Below are 27623 nucleotides of genomic sequence, written 5' to 3'. Positions count from 1 at the left end.
ATACCGGAGAGGGTCGGAGGGCACAAAAATTTGTGCTGAAGGGTAAGAGGATTTGGGATAGATAGAGCACTCGTAGCACAAAACGCATGTACAGCACCATGGAAGAAAGCCACTCACTTAAGTGATGTACCATATACAGCATGTGTCAAGGGGCATCAACCGGTGGCACCACTGACCAGTGGGATAGCATGGGGTAGGGCCACATAGGCTGTATGCCCTGTGCAAAAAAGGATACCTCCCGGCTGTCCTGGATTTCACAGGACTGTCCCCGGGATTTAAACAAAATCCTGCTATCCCATAGATCTGGGATCTGAGTTCTGTGCCAGAACTTGTTGGCTCCACAAATTCACCTCAGATGTGTATCATGCACTGGGGGGGGGGATCGACTTATTCTGCGAGAAGTGATGGAAGAAAAAGGGGTGGGGGGTTGGGTAAGAGGATATGTGCTGGGGGGGGGCAATTATAGAGGGTCAAGCATTTGTGCTATAAAGGGGGAGGAATAGTTGAAAAGTGGATTGGAGAAGAGGGGGGCGATTTGTGCTGGAAGGAGAAGAGGATTTGGGATGCTTCGATAAGACAGACAGACAAATTTAGGGCTAGTTCATAGAAGAAAAAAACAAAAAAATTAAAAAAAATAAAATCGCAGTCCAGCTCTGTTCCGGATGCTTTTCTGCATGCGTGTTATCGCTTCCCTGTGCGTTTTTGATGCATCTGATTGCGTTTCAGTACAGGGACTGGAAAGCCCTGAAACTGACTGCACTGGTGTGAACTATGTCACTGGAAAGTGGAATCCATATAACCTACTTTCCTAGAGTTTTTGATGCAGAAAAAAATAAATAAACACAGTGGACTGCATATGGTGTGGCCTCTCATTTTTTTTTCCTCTTTCTGGTGGAAGGGACTCGGAGTGCCAACAGTCCACAGGTTAGAATGTGCAATACCTACCCCAACCCAAACTGCCACTGACAAACTCGGATGGCACCCTCATTGAGAAATGCAGCTCTAAGGAATTAGTATAATTTATAAAATTTTGGTAACATTTTTCCCCATTTTTATTGGCTGTAAGCAGCTTTTGTGAACACATAAATTTGCAACCATTTCCTCAGACCTGAAAATTAGGGCACTTTATGTCCAGCCATGAAAGGAACAGGACTTATGCCTTCCCCTGGCCCTTATCCAGCTGCAGGCCCTCGGTCTCATTGTCCTATCCCATTACCATACCCTGCCATTATACAGTTAGCCAAAACAATCAGCAAGGATCATGTTCCAGAGTGAGAAGCCTTGCAGAGGCCTAATTGTTGGACAGCTCCTGAACACTCCGTCCTTTGTCTTGTGCAGAAAACACATCATTTTCTCCAAACAAGAACACTGCCAACTACACACTGCCAACTACACACTGCCCGCTGACCCGGAGAGGAAAGGTCGCCTGTGCTCCTGAATGATAACAAAACATCAAGACATCACACCAGCAACACAAGGAGCAATCTGAAACCTAAAACATGTTGTAAGGGTTCCTAATATAAAAAAATTAAAATTATAATAATAATTATTAAATACATTTTTAAAAACAACACCAACAATAATAATTATAAATAGAATATTTTGCTCAGATATAGTGCTTTTGCTGTAATAATAAAAGAGTCCAACTTTTGGGGAAATCATAAAAAACAGAATAAAATATTTTGTTGATTTAATTACTATGTTTTCCTGGTTTAAAACTTTAAACCAATTTGCAGCCAAAGGACCAAGCCCCTTTTTTGCGATTCAGCAATGCGTCGCTTTAACTGACAATTGTGCAGTCGTGCGACGTGGCTCCCAAGCAAAAATTGCCATCCTTTTATTCCCCACAAAAGAGAGCTTTCTTTTGGTGGTATTTGAGCACCTCTGCGTTTTTTATTTTTTGCGCTATAAACAAAAATAGAGCGACCATTTTGAAAAAAAAAAAGCAATATATTTACTTTTTGCTATAGTAAATATCCCCCCCCCAAAAAAAAAAAAAAATTATTATATATATATATATATATATATATATATATATATATATATATATATATATATATATATATAAAATTATTTCCCTCAGTTTAGGCCGATGCATATTCTTCTACATATTTTTGGTAAAAAAAAAAAAATTGCAATTAGCGATTATTGATTGGTTTGCGCAAAAGTTACAGCGTTTACAAAATATGGGATAGTTGTATAGCATTTTTATAATTTTTTTTTTACTAGTAATGGCGGCGATCAGCGATTTTAATTGTGACTGCGACATTATGGCGGACACATCGGACATTTTTGACACATTTTTGGGACCATTGTCGTTCACACAGCAATCAGTGCTATTTAAATGCACCGATTCCTGTGTAAATGACACTGGCAGTGAAGGAGTTAACCACTAGGGGGCAGTGTAGGTGTTGTGTGTGACATGTGTTTTTTTTAATCGTAGGGGGGTCGTGGCCTGGCATGTGACATCACTGATAGTCTTTCCCTATAACAGGGAACAGACGATCGGTGACAGCCACAGTAGGAAGCACGGGGAGAGGTTCGTTTACACAGACCTCTCTTTGTTCTTCAGCTCTGTGACCCGATCGCGGGACACCAGTGGCGATTGTGTCCGCTGGTCCCGCGGCCATGGAGCCGGCGGCGCGCTCCCGACCCACGGCTGGGCACTTAAAGAGCCACGTACAGGTATGTGATTATGCCCAGCCGTGCCATTCTGCCGACGTACATCGGCGTGAGGCGGTCCTTAAGAAGTTAAAGCAAACACTTAATTTATCTCAGCTTACCAACTCTTAGATGTGATGGCTGCATTCGATTTTTCTTTTCCATATTTTCATCTGGTGATCCTGCCAGTAAGTAGGTTATTTTTCTATTTCTTAAACAGAACAAGCTGTCCAGCTAAAGTGGTAGAGGGTTGGGACAAACCATTTACCACTGACAGGGGTGCTTACAATGATCAGCTTTTAAGACTTTTATCCCATAAGGAAGAAAAAAAAAAAAAAAAGTTTAGGGACTGCTTATGAAGTGATAGCTGGAGTTCAGCTTTGACTGGTTAGCCCAGTCCCATCTAAATCTGCTAGTCCATCTAACACTATCCTCACCCCAGACTGACAATGCTGCCGTCCATGGGTGGCTCCATTGCTCCTCCATACAGAGTGGAAACAGGAAAGGAAGTGTGATAAAAGAAGGATCACAAATGAACATAGGGGAATAAAAGTAAGAAAGAGAATACCAATGCAGCCACCATTTTTAAAGTTGTGTTAAAGGATACAGTGCCTTGAAAAAGTATTCATACCACTTGAAATTTTCCATATTTTGTCATGTTACAACCAAAAACGTAAATGTATTTTATTTAGATTTTATGTGATAGCCCAACACAAAGTGGTACATAATTGTGAAGTGGAAGGAAAATGATAAATGGTTTTTACAAATAAATATGTGAAAAGTGTGGCGTGTATTTGTATTCAGCCCCCTTTAATAACCATAACTAAAACCTAGTGGAACCAATTGCCTTCAGTCACCTAATTAGTAAATAGAGTCCACTTGTGTGTAATTTAATATCAGTCTAAATACAGCTGTTCTGTGAAGCTCTCAGAGGTCTGTAAGAGAACCTTAGTGAACAAGCAGCATCATGAAGGCCAAGGAACACAGCAGACAGATCAGGGATAACGTTGTGGAGAAGTTTAAAGCAGGGTTATGTTATAAAAATAAAAAATATCCCAAGCTTTGAACATCTCACGGAGTTCTGTTCAATCCATCATCTGCAAATGGAAAGAGTATGGCACAACCGCAAACCTACCAAGACATGGCCGTCCACCTAAACTGACCAGCCGGGCAAGGAGACCATTCATCAGAGAAGCAGCCAAGAGGCCCATGGTAACTCTGGAGGAGCTGCAGAGATCCACAGCTCAGGTGGGAGAATCTGTCCACAGGACAACTATTAGTCGTCTCTCCACAAATCTGCCCTTTATGGAAGAGTGACAAGAAGAAAGACATTGTTGTACAAAAGCCATAAGAAGTCCCATTTGCAGTATGCGAGAAGCCATGTGGGGGACACAGCAAACATGTGGAAGAAGATGCTCTGGTCAGATGAGACCAAAATTTAACTTTTTGGCCTAAAAGCAAAACACTGTGTGTGACGGAAAACTAACACTGCACATCACCCTGAACACACCATCCCCACCGTGAAACATGGTGATGGAAGTATCATGTTGTGGGGATGATGTTCTTCAGCAGGGACAGGGAAGCTGGTCAGAGTTTATGGGAAGATGGATGGAGCCCAATACAGGGCAATCTTAGAAGAAAACCTGTGAGAGTTCTTTCAAAAAACTTGAGACTGGGGTGGAGGTTCACCTTCCAGGAGGACAACGACCCTCAACATACAGCCAGAGCTACAACGGAATGGTCTAGATCAGGGGTAAGCAACCTTGGCCCCCCAGCTGTGGAAAAACTGCAAATCCGATCATGTCTCTGCCTCCAGGAGTCAGGCCTGTGATTGTTAGGGTCTTGCAATATCTCATGGGACTTGTAGATTCACCACAGACGCTCTCCATCCAATCTCACAGAGCTTGAGCTATTTAGCAAAAAAAGGGCAAAAATGTTCCTCTCTAGATGTGCAAAGCTGGTAGAGACATCCCCAAAAAGACTTGCAGCTGTAATTGCAGTGAAAGGCGGTTCTACAAAGTATTGACTCCGGGGGGCTGAATACAAATGTACCCCCCCCCCCCGTTTATATTCATTTTAAAATATTTACAAATAAATATAATATAATATAATATTATATATATATATATACACACACATAAAATCCCAATAAAATACAGTTATGTTTTTGGTTAAGAGCTGCACGATTAAGCCTTAAGAATCGGTATCAAATTTTTTTTTATTCCCCGTTGCGATCTTGACAAAAAAAAAAAAAAAAAAAAGGGGGGAGGGGGGTGCAGATACCTGTCTAAGACAGGTATTTGCACCCACTTCTGGGCATAGACTCCCACAGGAGTCTATGATGTTTCCTGTCCTGCCGCGCTGTCTGCTGGGACACACACGGGTCCCAGAGACAGCGCAGACCACTCCTAGTGCACTGCGCGACTCATTTTATTCTCTAGGGTCTCTACAAAAAAAAAAAAAAAAAAAAAAATTCTTAGTAGAGACCCTAGAGCAGTGGTGGCGAACCTTGGCACCCCAGATGTTTTGGAACTACATTTCCCATGATGCTCCACTATACTACAGAGTGCTAGAGCATCATGGGAAATGTAGTTCCAAAACATCTGGGGTGCCAAGGTTAGCCATCACTGCCCTAGAGAATAAAATGGTGGTTGTTGCAATATTTTATGTCACACTGTATTTGTGCAGCGGTCTTTCAAACGCAACTTTTTTTGGAAAAAATGACTAATGAATAAAACAAAAACAAAAAAAATAATTAAAAACCCAGTAAAGTTAGTCCAATTTTTTTTGTATAATGTGAAAGATTTTACATCTTGAGCTTTTTATTCCAAGCAATAAAATTCTGATTCTCGTTTTTGGGCAGAATCATGCAGCTCTATTTCGGTTGCAACATGACAAATAGTGGAAAACTGCAAGGGGTATGAATACTTTTTCAAGGCACTGTATACAGGCAATATATAAAATATATTTTATTATTTTATTAAATATATTACATTTTTGTTTTGGGGTTAATACTAATTTAAGTGATTAATAAAAAAAATTAAAAAAAAAGGCAACATGGAAAAAAAAACCCTTCAATGAATAGACAAAAACAGGAAAAAAAATAAAAATAATAATATGCAGAGGGAAGAAGAAAAAAACAAACAAAACAAACTATAAAAAGTCAGGAAAAAAAATAAATAAACTGATCCTGCCTGGGCAGCTTATCTTTTTGCATTTCTAACAGCTGTTGGGCTCCAGCGCCGTCTTTTGCAGCCCCTGGTTTTTAGAGAGACTGGGCTGCACCAAACACTGCAAGATGACTTCATTTCACATCTAAGCTCAACAGATGACAATTTAACCCTCTGCTGGCCAGAGCCCTGCAGGGCAGACAAGGGTCCTAGCTGCAGAATCCATGCAGATTTATGCTCAGCATATTGCAATCGCTCATTTCAGGGTGGGTGCTGCAGAGGCAGGAAGGAGGCATGACATAAGACCTCCTGGCACCGCACAACGCAAGGCAGCCAGCCAGCAGCACCGAGACCAAAATACACATTCTCCAAGACACAGCTGTAACCAGAGCCCTGGCTGGTCATGTGACTGCTGGGGCCCCACAACGCACAACACCACGTCTCGTCTTCAAACCAAGGAATAGGTGTTCACACACGTTTCAATGTCATTCTTCAATTCTACAACAGTGTCAGTATTTCAATGTGGTATTTTTATTTTTAAGGGTCAAACACAAAAAAGGAACAAAATCTGTAAAATGTTACCTCTTTTTATGGAGGTTGTAGCATTTTTTCTATGCATTTTTAGACTGTAAAATCAAGATATAAGACATATCGAACATTTCTCCCCTGTTTAAACTGCAACAAAAACTTCAATTTTTACAAGGTTGTAGTTATTTTTTTGTTTGTTTATTATTACCTGGCTAGAAGGTAAGATTGCTGGTAATGTTTTTTATTTTATTTATTTATTTTTTACGGTATAATGCTCGGTTCACATTGGTGCAATGTCAGACATCGCATGTGATTTGCGCCGCACTGCTGTGCGAATCACATGTGATATATGAGCGGTGCAAACTTTTATGGCTGAATTTGCATTGAATATGAACCAAAGTCGTGCAGGACCCCCCCTTTTTTTTTTCTTCGCACCGGCATCGAATCACATGGGTGTTCACACCCTTGCCATCCGACTGCTGTCCGAATTGACAGTTTGCACTGCAATCCGCTCTGGGGGTGTCATTAAAGCGGGAGTCCGCATTTTTTTATTTTTTTTTTTTAAAGCCAGCAGCTACAAATACTGCAGCTGCTGACTTTTAAAATAGTGACACTTACCCGCCCAGCGCGCCCACGATGTCGGCACCCGAAGCCGATCTCTCGATCGTCTCTCGGGTGCTGCCGCCGCCATCTTGGGTATGGGAATCAGGAAGTGGAGCCTTTCGGCTTCATTTCCCGGTTCCCGCATGCGCGAGTCGCGCTGCGCAATAAGGATGGACCCGCTGCCTCTGGGATCTGTGTGTTTCCCAGCAGGCAGCGGGGGACTTTCGGAAAGGGGCGTAATCTACGCCCCTTTCCGCAGAGAGCTATCCCGGAAGTGGGTGCAGATACCTGTACTGTACAGGTACCTGCACCCCCCTCCCCCCTGAAAGGAGCCAATTGTGGCGCCGGAGGGGGGGGGGGGGGGCAATGAGCAGAAGGTCCACTTTAGGGTGGACCTCCGCTTTAACTTTGTATTGACACTCCCAATAGGGTAATGTGAACTGCCTGTGAGTCAGGTGTGATGCAGAGTTTCCGCATCGCACCAATATGAATCCGAGCCGAATGGCTGGTTCACACCACAAAAATGCACTCCAGATCCATTCCGGATGCCTTGCTGCATGTGCGTTTTTAACGCTTTGCGGTGAGTTTTTGATGCATTTCCAGATGCATTTTTTTTTTGCTCCACTGGATTGAGGTCCATTGCATTTATGCAATTTAACAACTTCCATTACAGTCCAGTGCAGGAAAAATGCAGCATGTTTTTTTTTTTCTGGAACGCCTTGGAACTGACCACACTGGTGTGACCTATGCCATTGGAAACCATATAACCTTCTCTTCAAGCGATTTTGATGCAGAAAAAAAAAAAAAAAAAAAAAACGCACTGGACTGTATGTGGTGTGAATTGGCCCTAAACCACAAACTATACATCAGTACCTGCACTGAATTGAAAAAAAAAATAAAAAACCACCACACACAAGCATCACGCACATTTTGTCTTGCACGGACATGCATTAAAGTGTATGTCAGAGACAGAGAGACACAGACATGTATAGACAGAGAAAGAAGGAAAAAAAAAAAAGGAGAGAAAGAAGGAAAAAAAAAAAAAAAAAAAGGAAGAGGAGACACAGACGCATGAGCATAGGAGTAAATGGACCCCAATCTAGATCTCTGCGGACAGGTGAGTAGGGGGGGGGGGTGGTTCAGCATTACCCACTTGCAAGGCTTCCATCACCCAATCCACAGGTTTGTGGGGTATTTGAAAGCCAGGATGTGCCACAAACGAGAGTCCCCCAAAGATATAGATGAGGTATATCTGGCAGTTGGAGACCCCAGAACCTGTGCATCGGGGGATGGGAGTCAAGCAGGTATCCTTATGCACTGTAAAAGCTCTAATAGTGCATGCAGACAGATACCCAGATGGTATCCACCCAGGTAAAGAGCTCCTCTGCACCCCCTGCTGGCAAGAGGAAGCAATGCAAGATGCGTTTAGAGATTACTATGAATTAGCATGGGGATGCTGGAGTCACCTGCGACCAACATTGCTTTGGCAGCAATGTACTAGGTGCCGAGCTTCCTGCCCACCTGTTACACAGATTTCGATAGCAGCCCCCCCAACAAGCTGTGGTCATGTTACAGTGATGGAAGCAAAAAACATGATTTTTACCATTTGGAATATTGGAACATGACATACTGTACGAAAATAAAAAAATAAGATAAAAAAGGGACAGTGTAAAAATAAAAATTGAAAAAAAATAAACAAATAAAAAATTAAAAAAAAAAAAAAAAAAAAAAAAAAAAAAAAAAAAAAAAATCGCCTAATCCCTTCGTGCTCATGCACAGAAGCAAACGCATACACAAGTCCGACCCACAAATGCAATCAGTGTTCACAGCACAAATGTGAGGTATCGCCGCGATCGTTCGAACGAGAGCAATAATTCTAGTGCTAGATCTCTTCTGTAACCTGGAAAATTTTTAAGTACTGTAGTTTGTCGCAATTTTAAAGCATGACATGTTAGGTATCCATGTACGCGGCATAACATCATCTTTCATATTATTAAAAATAAAAAAAAGGGATATAGTATATTTTAAATACTTTATTCTTTCTATTCATGTGATAACACTGAAGAAATGACACTTTGCTACAATGTAAAGTAGTGAGTGTACAGCTTATATAACAGTGTAAATTTGTTGCCCCCTTAAAATAACTCAAAAGTCTAAACTGCTGACAACAAAAGTGAGTACACCCCTAAGTGAAAATGTCCAAATTGGACCCAATTAGCCATTTTCCCTCCCCGGTGTCATGTGACTCGTTAGTGTTACAAAGTCTCAGGTGTGAATGGGGAGCAGGTGTGTTAAATTTGGTGTTATAGCTCTCACTCTCTCATACTGGTCACTGGAAGTTCAACATGGGAATCTGAAAAAAATAATTGTTGCTCTACATAAAGATGGCCTAGGCCAGTGATGGGAAACCTTGGCACCCCAGATGTTTTGGAACTACATTTCCCATGATGCTCATGCACTCTGCAGTGTAGTTAGGCATCATGGGAAATGTAGTTCCAAAACATCTGGGGTGCCAAGGTTCGCCATCACTGGCCTAGGCTATAAGAAGAGTGCCAAGACCCTGAAACTGAGCTGTAGCACTGTGGCCAAGGCCATACAGAGGTTTAAGAGGACAGGCTCCACTCAGAACAGGCCTCGTCATGGTCGACCAAAGAAGATGAGTGCACGTGCTCAGCGTCATATCCAGAGGTTGTCTTTGGGAAATAGATGCATGAGTGCTGCCAGCATTGCTGCAGAGGTTGAAGGGGTGGGGGGTGGGGTCAGCCTGTCAGTGCTCAGACCATACGCCGCACACTGCATCAAATTGGTCAAATTGGTCTGCATGGCTGTCATCCCAGAAGGAAGCCTCTTCTAAAGATGATGCACAAGAAAACCCGCAAACAGTTTGCTAAAGACAAGCAGACTAAGGACATGGATTAATGGAACCATGTCCTGTGGTCTGAGGAGACCAAGATACATTTATTTGGTTCAGATGGTGTCAATCGTGTGTGGCGGCAACCAGGTGAGGAGTACAAAGACAAGTGTGTCTTGCCTACAGTCAAGCATTGTGGTGGGAGTGTCATGGTCTGGGGCTGCATGAGTGCTGCGGGCACTGGGGAGCTACAGTTCATTGAGGGATCCATGAATGCCAACATGTACTGTGACATACTGAAGCAGAGCATGATCCCCTCCCTTCAGAGACTGGGCCGCAGGGCAGTATTCCAACAGAACGACCCCAAACACCTCCATGATGACCACTGCCTTGCTAAAGAAGCTGAGGGTAAAGGAGATGAACTGGCCAAGCATGTCTCCAGACCTAAACCCTATTGAGCATCTGTGGGGCATCCTCAAACGGAAGGTGGAGGAGCGCAAGCTCTCCAACATCCACCAACTCTGTGATGTCATCATGGAGGAGGGGAAGAGGACTCCAGTGGCAACCTGTGAAGCTCTGGTGACCTCCATGCCCAAGAGGGTTAAGAGATAGATATAGATATATAATGTTTGGGGGCATAAAATACAGTTTTACTTGTAAACAAATGTCAGAAAAAGGAATGGTTATGGCTGCACCCAATGCACATAGAGTTAAAAAAAAAGGCACCTGCATTTTATCACACCACAATGTACAAATGAATGCTCTGCGTTTCCAAAAACCACACAGGTGCATTTTTTCTGTGCATTGAAGTCCCATTTAAAATGAGTTTTTGATTTCCAAAATCAAAAATTTTCGTAATTGCCTTTTGTATTAATATTTAAAGGGCCAGAGATTTAAAGGGATGCGGTTGCCCCAGGTTACGGTACTTAGTGCCCCCTCATCAAACAAATCTGCAGATCCGACAACCAGCGAGGGCACACCCTGAGCATTACCCAACCAGGCAGCAGACTGGCACCAGCCGGGACTAAATCCACCTCAAGCTTCCCCCGGAATGACCTAGAAAAGGCCTGAGCCCCGTCATACAATGACACGCAACGGCATGCGTCTACGTCCAGGATCAATCTCGCTTACATCAGGCCATGAAGAGATCCCTGCACTGAAAATCGCAGATCACTTCCCGGCAGAAGGAAAAAGTTAACGCCTGAAGCAGAACGGGCGGGCACAGAATAGAACCTGCTGAGGGCTCATTTCCACAGACACTCGTTTCCTGCGTTTGGAAGGCTTGTCAATCGCAGGTCGACTAAATCTCATCAACCTACTTGACCCGTACACATGACATCTCAGGGGCTGCGTTGTGTTCCTTTGGACGCGGCATGTCCGATTAAGATATCTTATGTTCAGATAGCGAACGCAGCGCTGAGCGGCGTCGGCGGGGTTCTTGTCCCACGCAGACTATTGTATTGATTCGTCTACGAGTCGCTCGGACACAGTATGGACAGAAAGTAAATCGCTTACATTCGGGGATTTCCAGACCCCGATCAAGACTATAGTGCTCTACGCCTAGAAACAAATGACGCAAAACAGGCGTCACTACAGCGCCAGCCAGGAAATAATCCAAATAACATCCGTTACTTTGCGGCCAGGCCTGGCGCATTGTGTGCGGAGCACAGGACCCCTCCCGTCCCCCACCGCCAGCAATCCGCAGTGTCTGCGAAAAGATGATTTCATCCGCTCTCTGCCTGGATTTCCAGCAATATTCCACCAGCTGCCCTCGCAAAGTCACCGGATACCTCCCCGCTGTTACCCCATGGCTGCCATCAGGTGCCCCTAGAGGGGGTATTAACCCTCAGCGCTCCAGGCTGGGATGGGGAGAGAAGGTATCCAGCGAGCGACAATAAATTGTTACAATGTATCCCATGTGCAAGAAGATAGGCATTAACCCTTGAAGCATTTCCTGTTACATTAGAATTATAATCACCTTCTCCGGAGGATATTTTGGGTAAGAGATACAAAAGTGACCAATTAAAATTCCTCGACTACAAGATGTCACCTTCACAGGAAACATCGCAGAGTCTCACTTTATGCTGTGGGTGGGGGCATTAACCCTCTATTGTCCCCCAGAACCCCTGAACTTTACCCTCTTGTGCATAGGGGGCATTAACCCTTTCCTTCTTCCTCACATTTACCCTCCCCCTCGTCTGTATACAGAGGCATTAACCCTTACCCCTCGCCTGTGTAGGAAGGCATTAACCCTTCCCTGAACCCTTGTGTATAAGGGTGGCATTAACCCTTCCCTCATCTCCCGTATAGGGTGGCATTAACCCTTCCCTCATCTCCCGTATAGGGTGGCATTAACCCTTCCCTCATCTCCCGTATAGGGTGGCATTAACCCTTCCCTCATCTCCCGTATAGGGGGGCATTAACCCTTCCCTCATCTCCCGTATAGGGGGGCATTAACCCTTCCCTCATCTCCCGTATAGGGGGGCATTAACCCTTCCCTCATCTCCCGTATAGGGGGGCATTAACCCTTTCCTTCTCTCTGTATTGTACAGGGAGGCATTAACCCTTTCCTTCTCTCTGTACTGTACAGGGGGGCATAAACCCTTCCCTGCCCCCTCTCCTGTATGGGGGGGCATTAACCCTTCCCTGATCCTTCTCCTGTATGGGTTGGCCCATGAACCCCTATACAGGAAAGGTGGGGAGTATTATTTCCCCTTATAACAAAAACACAGCAATAAACATGACGGAAGGGGGGATTAACCCTTTCCAGCCCCCTCTCCATGATCAGAGAAATCAGAGTAAAATAACAAGTATGATTCAGGAGTGAGAGACAGAAAGTGAAAATAAAACATTCTGCAGTCATCTCGGGGGCTGGACAGGTATTAACCCTTTCAGATAACAACCCACGCCCCCTCCCCCACTTTCCTCTACATCTGGCATCTGCAGCTCAGAATAAACATACAAAGTACAATGCAGCACATGAGAGGGAGGGGAAATCACAAAACATGTAATGTTTGTCTGGTTAATAAAGGGTCAAGGATAAGATAAATGTATCCATAAAACAAATCAGCAATGGTGACACTCTATAGTCCTATCTGCCCTCCTGTGTTGGATGGGGGGGGGGGGGGGGTACAGAAAACAATAATGTCTACCAACACTCAGGACCTCTATAGACAAAGAAACAACCAAGGGCATTAACCCTTTATCATCCTACCCTACCCCCCCCCCCCCCCAAGAAGGATTTGTATTCTCTATGGGGGGGGGGGTGCATTTACCCTTCCAGCTGGCAGGGGAGACAGATCAGGTAGAGCTACAAATACAAAGTAGCAATAAATCCCCCCAATGCCTCAATGTGCCCCCCCCCCCCCCAGGAAGGATGGGGGTACATTGTACTCTCCATACAGGAGGATATTAACCCTTTCAGCTGACCAGACAGATGAGGGGGGGGGGGGTGATTTGCTGATACAAAGTAACAGGTTACACCCCAGAGGGGCCTCCACAACCGGAGCTTTAACTCCTTCATCTCCCCCCATGTCTGCCAGACACTCAGAGAAGGACAGGGGAAGGGGGTGTACACTATATTCTGTATACAGGAGATTAACCCTTCACACTCCAACTGGCAGCAGGTGATCAGAGGAAATCCAGGAGTATCCCCCCAATATATGCATTAACCCTTCCCTGACCTCCCCTCCTCTCCCCACTAATACATGTCACGGGGACTGGGGGGTACAGGGGGGGGCATGAACTTTGACCCTTTCCTTCCCCTTCTCTGCACTCAGAGGCTCCATGGAGATAACCACACCGGACACCCGCCTGTGCAAGGGGCATTAACCCTTCCCTCTCCCCCCTCCACTCACCCAGGGTCCGCCTCTGTTTGAAGCTCTTCTCGGACGGCATCTTTCCTCCGCTCGGCTCTCCGGTCTGTATGTGAGGCGCCCGCCCCGACCAGGCAAAACAAAACACGGCCCGTGACGTCAATGTTACGTCACCTGGAGCCTCCCCGCCGCCATGTTACGTGTGGCAAAGGGGGCGGGGCCGGCTTGACACGTGACTCTCCCCGCAGAGCTACCTGAGTCAGTCAAATGGTGGAGGGGAGGGAGAACTACAACGCCCAGCAGGGACAGGGCAGAGCCTGGTGTCATCATAGCACTGTCCGACTTATAATGACTTTCTATCATTAAAATATTTTATATTATATTATATGATTTTTATTATATTGTATAATATTTATGTTGTGCTATATTATATTGTTGTGTTATATTGTATTATATTGTTGTGTAATATTTTATTTTATATTATTGTGTTATATTGTATTATATTATATTGTTGTGTTATATTGTATTATATCGTTGTGTTACATTGTATTATATTATATCGTGTTACATTGTATGATGCAATATTATATTGTTGTGTAATATTTTATTTTATATTATTGTGTTATATTGTATTATATTGTTGTGTTCTATTATATTATGCTATATTATAAACAAAATTGGAGTATCCCTGCGCTATCATATAAAACCTAAATTAATGCTAAGGGCGGGTTGCAGCAGAACACCGACAGAGGTATAGACCCTACCACTGAGAGATGTGTATTAAATCAAATAAGTGGTGCTGCGCTACCTTAAAAATAATAAATTAATTTAATTAATAGCAAGCACTAGGCACTTTAGATTAATTCATTATTTTTAAGGTAGCGCAGCACCACTTATTTGATTATTCTATATTATAGTTTTCATTCTGTGATCTTTTATTGTTTGTAGAATATTTCCCACCAAGGATCACATTTAAGTCCAATATCCGGCAGATCTGTCCACGTTTCCAGATTTCTGCAAATAGAAAATCGAATCGATCATCTTCATGGCAAAATCCTCATTGACACCTGACATGGTGTTTATCAATAATTTTTCCAAGGAAAAGAACAAAAAAAAATCATTATTTACCAACATCTGATATAATAATTGCACCAGTCACATGACCCAGCAGAGGCATTGATTATGTGACCGATAAAGAGGCACAAGACATGGAAGCACAGAAGGAACACCAGTCAAGTGATTTATGAAAAGGCGCTTGTCATGTGACCAAAACGGGACAACCCTCAATGGACTGATATAGAGGCACTGGTCAGGTGACCAAAGTGAAGACACCAGTCATGTGACCAAAAATGGGACACCCCTCAATGGACTAATGTAGAGGCGCTGGTCATGTGACCAAAAATGGGACACCCCTCGATGGACTGATGTAGAGGTGCTGGTCAGGTGACTAAAAAGGTGACACGCCTCAATGGACTAATGTAGAGGCACTAGTCATGTGACCAAAAAAGGGACACTCAATGGACTGGTCATGTGACCAAAGCAAAAGCGCCAGTCATGACCAAAAAAAGGGACACCCCTCAATGAACTAATATAGAGGCACTGGTCATGTGACCAAAAATGGCATATCCCTTAATAGACTGATGTAGAGACACTGGTCATGTGACCAAAGCAAAGGCATCATTAATGTGATAAAAAGTGAGATGCCCCTCAATGGACTGATGTAGAGGTGTTGGTCATGTGACCAAAAAAGGGACACCCCTCAATGGACTGATGTAGAGGTACAGGTCATGTGACCAAAGCAAAAGCACCAGTCATGTGACCAAAAATGGGTCTCAATGGACTGATGTATAGGCACTGGTCATGTGATCAAAGTGAAGGCACCAGTCGTGTGATCAAAAAAAGGGACACCAGTCAACAGACCAATGTGGAGGCGCTGGTCATGTGACCGAAGTTGAGCTGCCAGCCACGTGACCAAAAAACGGACATCCATCAATAGACGAATGTAGAGGTGCTGGTCATATGACCAAAGTGTAGGCACCAGTAATGCAACCAACAAGGGACACCCATCAACAGATCAATGTGGGGACACTGGTCATGTGACCAGTATAGAGCACCTTGTGAGCGCCAGTGAATTGGCCAAAAAAGGGACATTGTCAATTGACCAATGTGGAGACTTCTGTGGATGAGGAGGCTCTTTAGATGCTGACATGGGGGGAATTTTATAGGCAGAGAAGGTCTCGAAATTGGCTCTACCCGAACACCCCCTTCCTCAAAATCCTCTGACCAAGTCCATCCAACCAATTTCTCAGTATTGGTCATTTGACCAGATCACCAAGTGACAGCTTGTGGCTCATGTGTGGCCTTTCCTGATGTCATACATACATGTAGAATAAAACAGATGAGTGTTTATTGTTATTCTTGGTCTGTTTTTGTGACTCTTCATTGATTATAATTGTAAAATATTTTATAAACTGTTTCTGTTCATCACCGATTGGTCGGTTCATCCTCAGTGTCCCCGGGGCGTCATCTAAATATCTCAGCTATGTACTAACCTGTTTACTAGTTCATGATTTCACCCCGCTGACAGCACATTTCCTGCATTCCAGTGTGACACACGACTCTCCTGTCCTGTTATATAACTGTCCTCGTGACTGGGACACATGTCCTCCCAGTGCCTGGAAAGCATATGTACAGCCAAAAATGTTCTTTGTAGCGTACAGAGAGGTTAGAAATCCAGTAAGTTTATTTGTTGGTGTCCCATTGGAGAGATTTCCCCTAACTTCCTGTCCCATTCATTCATGTCCGAATGACACAACAGGAAACTCTATATAGAGAGCAAATTCCCCCCGCTTAGACAGTTGTCACTGCTCCCTCTATTCCTTTCGGTAGGGGCAACAACTATAAATTTCCCATCACTTCCTGTCTCATTGACACATCAGGAAGTAAGAAGAAATCTTTCCAAAGTGAGGTAATTCCTCTTTTAGACAGGTTTCACTGGGACAGTTGTCCCTATTGAGAGATATCCTGTCTATTCCTGTTCTGGTGACAACTGTAGATTTCCCATTACTTCCTGTCTTGTTGACACTAGGACAAACAGAGGCGTTGAATCTCCGCAGGGGTGACACAGACAGCAAAGTCTGGAGATTCAGTATATATTAACTTTGCATTCTTGTTTTCATGCAATGGATGGATGTTGGTGGGAGTACGGAGACACTGAAGGCTGTAATGGAGTTCAGTGAATCTAGAATAATAGAAATATGAGATAAATGTATTATTTGTATCTTATCATATTACCGTATATATATATATATATATATATATATATATATATATATATATATATATATATATATATATGTTAAATTTGCTGGATGAATATGACAATCATTTGCACAGCCACAACAATAAAAGAAAGGCTGTATGTGGTCCCATATGATTATATTCTATGTTAATCAGTGCCATCTAGTGACCATAATGTTATCCTTTTTCTGGTTGAAGCATTTCAGGAAAAATATAATATTATGGCCACTAGATGGCACAGGAAGTCACAGGAAATAATCATATCAGACAAAACATGGCAATTTTTGTTTTGACTGTGCAAATGTTGGTCACCTTCATACAGCTGTAGATCTGACTTTTTAAACAGTTTGTCTTTACTATAAACTTATGTCTGAAATATCTTGAATAATACGGTGTGATGCTTTAAATCAAGATTCACCCAGCAATACAAATCTGGCAGGGGTTCTAACAGCTCCCCATTCCATCCAAAGATACCAGGAGCATGTTTTGCCTTTAGATATACAGAATTTGGAGGACAATTTAGACCTCAGTGTTTGTCTTTTGTCAGATTCTTCCCCTTCTATGTACTAAATCCACCTGGCAATGAAAGATTTAATTGCTAAAATTAGCCGCACAAAATCAGTGCACGCCAATATCACTGCAAATAGACTCATCTGCATACTAATCACCAGTCTAGGACGGATTCCTCCCACTGGGCCGCCAATGTCATTGTACTGGGTACAGATTGTATGTCTCACCGAGACAATGGTGGTATGATGAAGGGGACGTGTCACCTACATAGACAAGACAAGATTTATCAACCAATTAGGTTTCGCATGAGTGACTGTGCGGAGACATTAGAGTGTAAGCTCCTCTGGTGCAGAGACTGATGTGAGTGGTTTAGTGTTGTGATGGAGACCTGTAGCCCCCCCATGGTGTTCTGGTATTCAGTGTTGGGTGGGTGTGATATGAAGCCATCATGGAAATGAGACAGGTACAGATCTACATTATAATATGAATTACACAGATGGGTGTTGGTCTTCCATTATTACCATACCAATGACCGAGGGCTTCCTGTGTATTGGATACAGAGATTGTTCTAATGAAACGTGTCTGAAAAAAATTCCAGTTTAAAGGGTCAGTCCACCCAAAAGTGAAATCACAACCATAGGTGGAGCCCGGAGAAGTGGGTTAGACCTTTTCTTCTTATATCCTGTGACATTCAAAGGTGAGAACTCCTGGCTATTATTCCTGACCACCTGAGAGCTCTGCTTTAATGTGTTCCCATCTTATCCTGTTACATTCTCCTTAATATGGGTGTACAGACCCCGAAACTCAGGGCAGGGATGGTGGAAACCCCTCATAATGGGCACATCAGGTGTACAGATCAGGGAACTCAGTACAGGGATGGTGTGAACCCCTCATAATGGGCACAGCAGGTGTATAGAGCCAGGAACTCAGCACAGGGATGGTGGGAACCCCTCATAATGGGCACATCAGATGTACAGAGCAAGGAACTCAGCACAGGGATAGTGGGAGCCCCTCATAATGGGCACAGCAGATGTACAGACCCCAGAACTCAGGGAAGAGATGGTGGGAACCCCTCATAATGGGCACAGCAGGTGTACAGACCTGGGAAGACAGCACAGGGATGTGTAAACCCCCCATAATGGGCACAGTGGGTGTACAGACCCCGAAACTCAGGGCAGGGATGGTGGAAACCCCTCATAATGGGCACAGCGGGTGTACAGACCCCAGAACTCAGGGAAGAGATGGTGGGAACCCCTCATAATGGGCACAGCAGGTGTACAGACCTGGGAAGACAGCACAGGGATGTGTAAACCCCCCATAATGGGCACAGTGGGTGTACAGACCCCGAAACTCAGGGCAGGGATGGTGGAAACCCCTCATAATGGGCACAGCGGGTGTACAGACCCCATAACTCAGGGAAGAGATGGTGGGAACCCCTCATAATGGGCACAGCAGGTGTACAGACCTGGGAACTCAGCACAGGGATGATGGGGACCCCTCATAATGGGCACAGCAGCTGTACAGACCCAGGAACTCAGCACAGGGATGGTGGGGACCCCTCATAATGAGCACAGCAGGTGTAGCAGGTTTGGTGGGAACTCAGGGAAGAGATATTGGGAACCCCTCATAATGGGCAAAGCAGATGTACAGACACCAGAACTCAGCAGAGGGATCGTGGGAGCCCCTCATAATAGGCAGATCAGGTGTACAGGCCCTTAACACAGGGAGGGTGGGAACCCCTCATAATGGGCACAGAGGGTTACAGACCACAGAACTTAGGGAAGAGATGGTGGGAACCCCTCATAATGGGCACAACAGGTCCCATAATGGGAACAGCGGGTGTACAGACCCCAGAACTCAGGGAAGAGATGGTGGGAACCCCTCATAATGGGCACAGCAGGTATACAGACCTGGGAACTCAGCACAGGGATGATGGGGACCCCTCATAATGGGCACAGCAGCTGTACAGACTCAGGAACTCAGCACAGGGATGATGGGGACCCCTCATAATGGGCACAGCAGCTGTACAGACTCAGGAACTCAGCACAGGGATGATGGGGACCCCTCATAATGGGCACAGTAGCTGTACAGACCCAGGAACTCAGCACAGGGATGATGGGGACCCCTCATAATGAGCACAGCAGGTGTAGCAGGTTTGGTGGGAACCCTTCATCTTGATAAGCCTTGAGCTTGGAACCCAGGAACAGACATCTCACTCTTTGAAACCCCAACAGAGATAAGAAATGAGTGAGTGGTTTAAAACACGGCCTGTTGGGAAGGAGGAGGTACTTTGTTCCTCAAGCCTCAGTGACTTCTTTAACCACCAGCAGAATATAAAACGTGCACACCTAGCCTGGGAACCATTGGAGAGGTCACAGAGGCTCTGTGCGCCTTGTTCCTCAATAAGGGTATGAGTAATGTGTTTGGGTGCAATGTAAATGACAGGTGCACTTTTCACTGATCCAATCAGCATAATATTCCGCTGCCACACTCAAGATGGAGGACTTATCATCCAAGGGGAGGGCTAGGCCTCCACCCATAACACTTCCCCCCTCCCCTCCCCCTTAGAAAAAGACAATGACAAGTGAGACCCTTCAGCCAATCAGTGGGGATCTTCCTGAATCCTAAATGAAGGGACATCAACACTGCACAATGCTTGTTCACCCGCAGACCCCTCCTGGAAGAGGCCGGGCCCTTCTGGAGTATGCTCGCCCCTGGGCCCCAATCTGCTTTCTAGAAAACCTGCCCACAAACAGGAGGAAAAAAACAACTGGAGAAACGAAAGTCGCTGAATCATCGTCTAGGGAGGAAGACGGATTTGATTAAACCCTACAAAGTCTCCCAAGAGCTCACCACACATGTTACAGTCTGATTGTACAATCTCCTTTAAGATGGCCATACGCTATTCAATCTGCTTGTACAATTCCCTTTAGCTGCCCATGTACTATTCAATCTCTTTTAGATCTACCATCAACTACATAGTGCAAGGGCTGATGTCTTGTCATATAATGTCCTCCATTCGATAGTGTCCGCTGTGTACGGCGCATGCGCAGTACACAGCAACACAGATTCTGAAAATTGCCGAGGATGAACGGCGCCTGCGCCGTAAGTCCAGGTTCCATCCCCACTATCCAAGTGGACATAGAGTAGGAATAAAAAAGAGCCGAGCGCAGCGAGGCCGACCCCGAAGCGTGGCCAGCGAAGCTCGCCTGCGAGGGACCCTCTAATATTCACAACCCTATGTCCGCTTGGATGGTTGGGCTATCACCTCCACTCACGGCGCAGGCACAGCGCATGCGCAGTACGGGTCGGACACTATTTGATGGCCGGACACTATAAGGCAGAACACCGGCCTGATTGGAAACAAAATGGAATGGGTTGTTTAGGTCTGTCCTGATATTACATACAATTGTTAAATGTAAAGAAGATTGTATGGAGATTTTAAAGTCTGATTGTATAGTGTATGCATAGCTCCCAGCGGTCCCTGATTTCGAAGGACTGTCCCTGATTTGGAGCAATGTCGCTCTGTCCCTCATTCCTCCTCATCTGTCCCTCAAAAGTTGTGAGGTATGGTTAGGGTTGCCACCTTTTCTTCAAGTCAAACCCGAACACTTTAGCGGTGCACAGCAATTTTTTTTATAGTATAAACTATACATATATTTTGCTACTAAATAACATTTCTAATCATACGAAGTTAATAACAAGAGTCCCCTTTACATCACAGTTGTAAGGATTAAGGGGTGTCAAAACAAAATGGTTGACCTTATGTCTTACTAAATACTTGTATTTTTCTATCCTTCTCTGTAAAATAAGGATTCGTCATCTATTGTCACGTACTCATTAAGAAGAGGCCGCATCAGCCCTAAAAAGCAGTCTACGCCCAGAAGATTGTCTTATCAGCTGATAACACCCGGAGAATTGTCTTTACTTTGAAAATGTTGTTTTTTTTACATTTGCTGATGTTTGCCCTTTTCTGTCTATAAAAGATGTAATAAAGAAGCCTCAGAGCCACAGTCAGTCAGAGACAGTCAGAGTTAACGACGGACTTCTGAGCAGAAATACTGAATAATATCTCTGTGTCTCTTTGCTTGGATAAGAACTCTAACTAACAATTGGGAAACGGTAACATAACCTGACAAATAGGTGACTTGTTGAGGTCACACCTAACATTTCTGGCGCCGCGAATAGGGACTCGCTAAAGAAACTACAAGAGGCGAACGAACATAAGGACGGAACGAAATGGTCGGGCACATCAAAGAACCACAGACAAATCCTGCGCAGGTAAGAAAAGCTTTATTTTCTTATAAACTCTGTGCTTCTTAGATTTGTGCCCACCTGATCTGTCTGAATTGTTCTTCAGGTAAAAACCAACCTCTGTAGTAAGTGGGTCTTGAACTTAATATTTTGGCTTATGTTACCGTTGTTTCTTGTCTGTCTACTTGTCATCTGTCTGTTGTGAATGAGATAAGCCCTGTTTGTATGGTGTGAATTGAAACATATATCATCCCAATGGGTAACGGAATGCGCCCTTAACTCGTAAGAGTACTTTGGGGGTCCGACACTTAAGTTTGATATACGCTTTTTGATTCATGAGCCTAAAAACGGGTTGAAAGTATAAGTCCTGACTGCCTCGATAAAGCAGGAATAAGAAACGAATGCTGAGAGATTCCATGGTAATGGGACGGAAATAAGGTCTCCACAAAGTCCCGGAGACCTAGTCATATGTGTTTGGCCACCAAAAGGGAATGCTTGTATATGTTGTAGCCGTCAGTCTGGTCATAATATTTGTCAGTTGGCTAGCATATAAGGTAATTCGATTTCAGAAATCTCATCTAGGAGAGGTTTTTAGTATTTTGGCACCCTAGGAGGAGAAGGCAACGAGACACTTAGTAAGTGATCCAAACGCCACCTAGGCAGGACTGTCAAAATGGGCCAGACACATGGTAAACCCCAGGAGGAATCTCAGAAATGTTATGCTGTTAAAGACATAATTACAATGTTGTATGGGAAGGATAAGGCACAGGGCACAAATAGGATTCTCAAGAAATTGGGGATGGATGGAGAAAATGGATTAAGTGTAGAAGGTTGGGAAGAAATAAAGAGAGACAGACAGGGAGAGATATTGCAGAACAGATGGGTATCACAAATACAATGTTTAATTAAGGTTTCCAACAGGGCTAAAGAGGAGGGATGGGAGTATTGTCAGGAAAAGGGTGGATGGGATATGAAGGTCCGACACAAAAGTCTTCCTTCTGCTCCCGGCGATAGGGTTAATACGGGAGATACTCCACCTCCTTATAACACCACCACACCAGGTAATGAAAGACCAAAACTTTATCCTTCCTTAAGAGGAAGAGGATGGGTATGCCGAGTATGCGGTACCCAGAACCCAGACTGGGCACAGGAATGTGTACATTGCGGCGCTCAAAGACCAGAGCCCGTAGCTCCAGTCCATAGTCGGACTAGGGTAATACAAGTAAATAATCCAAATGCGGGTCAAGCAGGACAGCCACCTACAGTGACCCGACAAGTCGTTCTGAGGACATGGACACCTTGGTCGGCTGACACTCTTATGGCATTAATACAGAATGCTCCTGATCCCGTAGCAAAACCTGCCGCATTCTGTAGATTCGTGACACAATTACTAGACACACATGAAGCAACTTGGCAAGATGGGGAAGATTTGTGTAGACATAAAATGACACTAACGATGTTTAATCAATTTATGAATGAAATTGCTCCACATAGACCACAAGGGGATCCAGCGGCACATCCGCCAGGAGTACACCCTCGTCATATAGACTCTAGACCCCTGTTTATTGCTCAGTTACGAGAATTTTGCCAAGGGAAACAGCAGGAAAGGGGTTCGACAGCGCCCATAAAACAGGCCCCAGGTCAGACTGTTACAGAATTTTACCTCAACATGGAAAGCATGATGGCTGACGAAGGTCTAGATTTAGCCTTACCCGTCACCATTAGGGCTTTCAATCGACAGTTTATGGAAGGACTAGTACCCCAAATAGGTGACAAACTGAAGGCATGTACTCCCGAATGGAGAGCCATACGGGACAGAGGAACATTGTTGCAGAAAGCACAAGGCATAGAGGCTGATTTAGCAGAAACTAAACCCAGAAGGACACCGGGAGTTAACACTGTTGCCCGGGTCAATGAAGGAGGGAATTTCTCCCGTAAACCTCTTACCTGTTATTACTGCAACAAGGTGGGACATATAAAAAGAGACTGTAGGAAAAGGATAAAAGACGAACAGGAAGGAAACACGGACAGAGACACGAGGGACTACAGACAGAGGCGTACCAATGATAGGGACGATCCGACCGCATGACTTGCCCCAGTCCTAGCTGAATCAGAGAACAAAATGCTCCACATGTTGATGAAGGTGGAAGGTAAACATATTCCTTGTTTGGTTGACACAGGAGCGTCACGCAGCTTATTATCTGATTCAGTAGTCCCTCCACACATGACGTCCCGTGACACCATACCCATAAGTGGTTATGACGGACTCCTGACTGATGCCCCACTGACTAAACCTTAAAAAGTAAAAATAGGGGGAATGGCTACCGCCTGACACTTGTGTATTGTTGCAATATGTAGATGACCTATTGTTATGTTGTCCGGATAACGATACTTGTTTAAAAGCCACTCTATCATTGTTACAATTCCTGGCTGAAAAAGGGTGCAAGGTGAATAGAACTAAGTTACAGGTATGCCAGAAAAAGGTTGTCTTTTTGGGCCACTGTATATCCCAGGGTACTCGACATCTCACTGAAGACCGAGTCCAGGCCATAAGACAAATGAATATCCCACGCAACTTTAAGCAACTTCGTATGTTTCTGGGAATGGTATCATATTGTAGACAATGGATACCACATGCCAGTTCTCTGATGCAGCCATTATATGATTGCTTGAAAATAGTACCCTATGTACTCACAGAAGCAGGTCATGAATCTTTTAGCACCTTAAAAAGGTTACTGATTTCGGCACCTGCGATCGGGATCCCTGACTATACCAAAACATTTCATTTGTACATTGCTGAAATCACGGGACACGCAACAGGGGTGTTGACACAACAACACATCAAACAAAGGCCGGTAGCATACTTCTCGGCGGCCCTCGATCCTGTCTCTAGAGGATCACCGTCCTGTGTACGAGCAGTTGCAGCAGTGTCAATTATCATTGACAAATCCTCAGAAATTGTCTTAGACAATCCTGTAGTGGTACATACCACACATGACATACACGCCATCTTATCACAGGTCCAACCAAAACACATATCAATGGCAAGGCAGCTGCGTCTACAATGCACTTTGCTCCTACCCCCCAATGTTACCTTTCAGCGATGCACTTCTTTTAACTTAGCACAGCTTTTACCATTACAGACAGATTTGACAGGGGGGAGTAATGATGATAATGGTGTAGACACAGCACAAGATACTCAGGATTCTGACACACTTTCATTTCATGACATAACATCTGATGAACACGATTGTTTTCAACTTATGGAACAAGAAACCACGGGGTTCCCACATGTCACAGACATACCCATTGCAAATGCAGAACACACACTGTACATAGATGGTAGTAGATTTGCCGATGACAAAGGTAAATATCACACAGGTTATGCTGTGGTAACGGACACACAGGTAATTGAGGCAAAGTCATTACCAGCACACATGTCGGCATAAGAAGCGGAACTAACCGCTCTAGAGAAAGCCCTAGAACACTTGGAGGGACAAGAAGGGAACATTTACACTGATTCCGCATACGCCTACGGTGTGGCACATGATTATGGCCACATATGGAAAGCTAGAGGTTACCTTACAGCAGCAGGCACACCTGTTAAACATGGTGAAGGAATCAAAAGAGTCCTGAACAATCTTCAAAAGGTTATAAGAGTAGCCATCATGAAGATAGCAGCACACACGAGCGCAAAAACAACTGAGGCAAAAGGAAACGCATTTGCAGATTTAACTGCAAAGAAGGCAGCTCTAGGGGAAGTAAGCCCTGAGACCTTAGCCACGGTACAGGTGAGTATGCCCGAAACCACATGGCAGCAGCTAATGGAACTACAGGAACAAGCAGGGGCTATTGAGAAGGACCGTTGGGTTAAGGAGGGAGCTGCACCAGGCCTTGACAATGTATGGAGAGAAGGAGACAAAATATGTCTACCCGCTTCTCTATACCCCGCAATGGCAGCGGCTGTTCACTTACCCACTCATGTCAGCTCCAATTCTATGTATAGGATTGTAAGCCAAGGATGGCTAGCCCCTGGATTCAGTAGTACTGCAAGGAACTACTGTGCTGCATGCCAAATCTGTCTGATTAATAACCCAGGACAGAGAGTGAAAACCCCACGTAAACATCAGGTCCGGGCCCAATATCCCTTTCAGAGACTGCAGATTGACTACATACAAATGCCTAAGAGCGGCCCCTTTGAATTTGTTCTCGTGTGCATCTGCCTATTTTCAGGCTGGTCCGAAAGTTATCTTGTGAAATCAGCTACGGCAAAAGCCACCGCCAAGAAACTGATTACTGAGCTGATACCTAGGTTTGGTCTCCCAGAAACAATAAAATCAGATAGGGGGACACATTTCACGGGAGAAATAATGCAAAATGTGATGGCAATGTTAGGGGTTCAACAAAGTTTTCATACTCCTTACCACCCACAGAGTTCAGGATCAGTAGAAAGAGTAAATGGTACAATCAAGCTGAAAATACAAAAGGCTATGCAAGAGTTAAATAAACCATGGCCTGAGTGCCTACCCTTAGCTTTGTTCTCTATTAGGTACACCCCAACAGGAAAAACAGGGTTATCCCCATATGAAATACTGTTTGGAAGTGCACCTAGATTAGGTTTATATTTTCCTCAAAGTATGCAATTACAATGTGATAGTTTAACTACGTATGTAATACAGTTGCAACAGCGTCTGACTAAAATCCACAAGAGTGTGTATTCTTCTCTTCCAGACCCTAATTCTGTCACAGGTACACACGATCTACAACCAGGAGACTATGTGTATGTAAAGAAACATACCAGAAAGACACTGGAACCAAGGTTTGAAGGTCCTTTCCAGGTGCTATTGATTACAGCAACCTCAGTGAAATTGGAAGGGAAACCTACCTGGATCCACGCTTCTCATTGTAAAAAGGAGCCAGTTGGCAAATGACAACATGTATCTTTTTATTGTTTCAGTAATTCTGGCTAATAGTTTGGTTACCTCACAGAATAAAATATACAAGGATGAAGGATTTTCTAAAAAAATGTTATTACTGAAGTTTAAATATGCTTATGCCCAGAAGTCAGGATATGAGAAATGTTGGATTTGTAGCAAATTACACCCCAGCACAGCAAGTATACCACTGATGGCAGTTCCTATAAACTATACTGATCTTGCAGTAGCATTAACATAATTAGAACAAATACCAGCGAGACAGTAATGTTTAAGTCAAATGGTCTCGCCTTTTCCCCTGATTGGTGTTTCAACCTAGGGAACACAACGGGAGGAAATGGAGAATGCCAAGACAGCAAGTTTAATTTGTCCATTGTCGTATTAAATGGAAGCTTCTATCCCAGTAATTCCAGCACACACCAGACATTATCTGACTTCCTCACTAACATTGTGGATAATAATGTTAGGTGGTTAGTATCCAACTTATCCCTCTATGGATACACCTCTCGTTATAGAAATGATATCAGTTCAAGATCAGTAGCTCTAGGAAACAATATATACATCTGTTGTGAGGATAAATGTTATACTTGGATACCTAGAAGAGCTCAGGGATGGTGCTACCTCGCAAGTTTAGTACCAGTAATGGGAGTAGTAGGTGATGAACGAGGTGATCACCTATTAGAAGCTAGCATGCATCCTAGATATCCCCTCAGGTATCGTAGTAAAAGAGAAATATTCCTGAAGAAGGACATGGCATGGGCTTGGTTCCCGTCCTGGACAGGATGGGGTATAGACTTAATGAAACGACTAAATAACTATACAGGAATTATTAATGATGTTTTGGAGAAAAACTCTGATGACATTACTAAGTTAAATCTGGAGACCAGAGCCATCAGACAACAATTAGAATTACATGAATTAGCAATTGAAAGTATGAGTGCAGCATTGACAGGACTCTGTGAAACTACTGAGGACTATGAGTGCTGTACTTGGATAC

The 27623-nt window shown here is 44.1% G+C and overlaps 1 protein-coding gene across 1 annotated transcript in view; it reads right to left on the bottom strand.

Moving 5' to 3' along the window:
* Positions 1-13831, bottom strand: part of MAP1LC3B (microtubule associated protein 1 light chain 3 beta) — a 29225-nt gene extending 15394 nt beyond the window's left edge. Inside the window, exon 1 of the mRNA XM_077453351.1 lies at positions 13671-13831. Coding sequence (XP_077309477.1) covers positions 13671-13710 — 40 coding nt within the window. The 5' untranslated portion in view covers positions 13711-13831. The remainder of the gene's footprint in view (positions 1-13670) is intronic.
* Between the last annotated feature and the right edge of the window lie 13792 nt (positions 13832-27623).

The sequence above is a fragment of the Lithobates pipiens genome, unplaced genomic scaffold (genome assembly GCF_037356315.1).
Source record: "Lithobates pipiens isolate NorthernLeopardFrog02 unplaced genomic scaffold, aLitPip1_a1.2 Scaffold_10, whole genome shotgun sequence".
In the NCBI taxonomy this organism is placed as follows: Eukaryota; Metazoa; Chordata; class Amphibia; order Anura; family Ranidae; genus Lithobates; species Lithobates pipiens.
The sequence above is the reverse complement of the archived record's forward strand: the minus strand, read 5'-3'. Positions and strand labels throughout refer to the sequence as shown.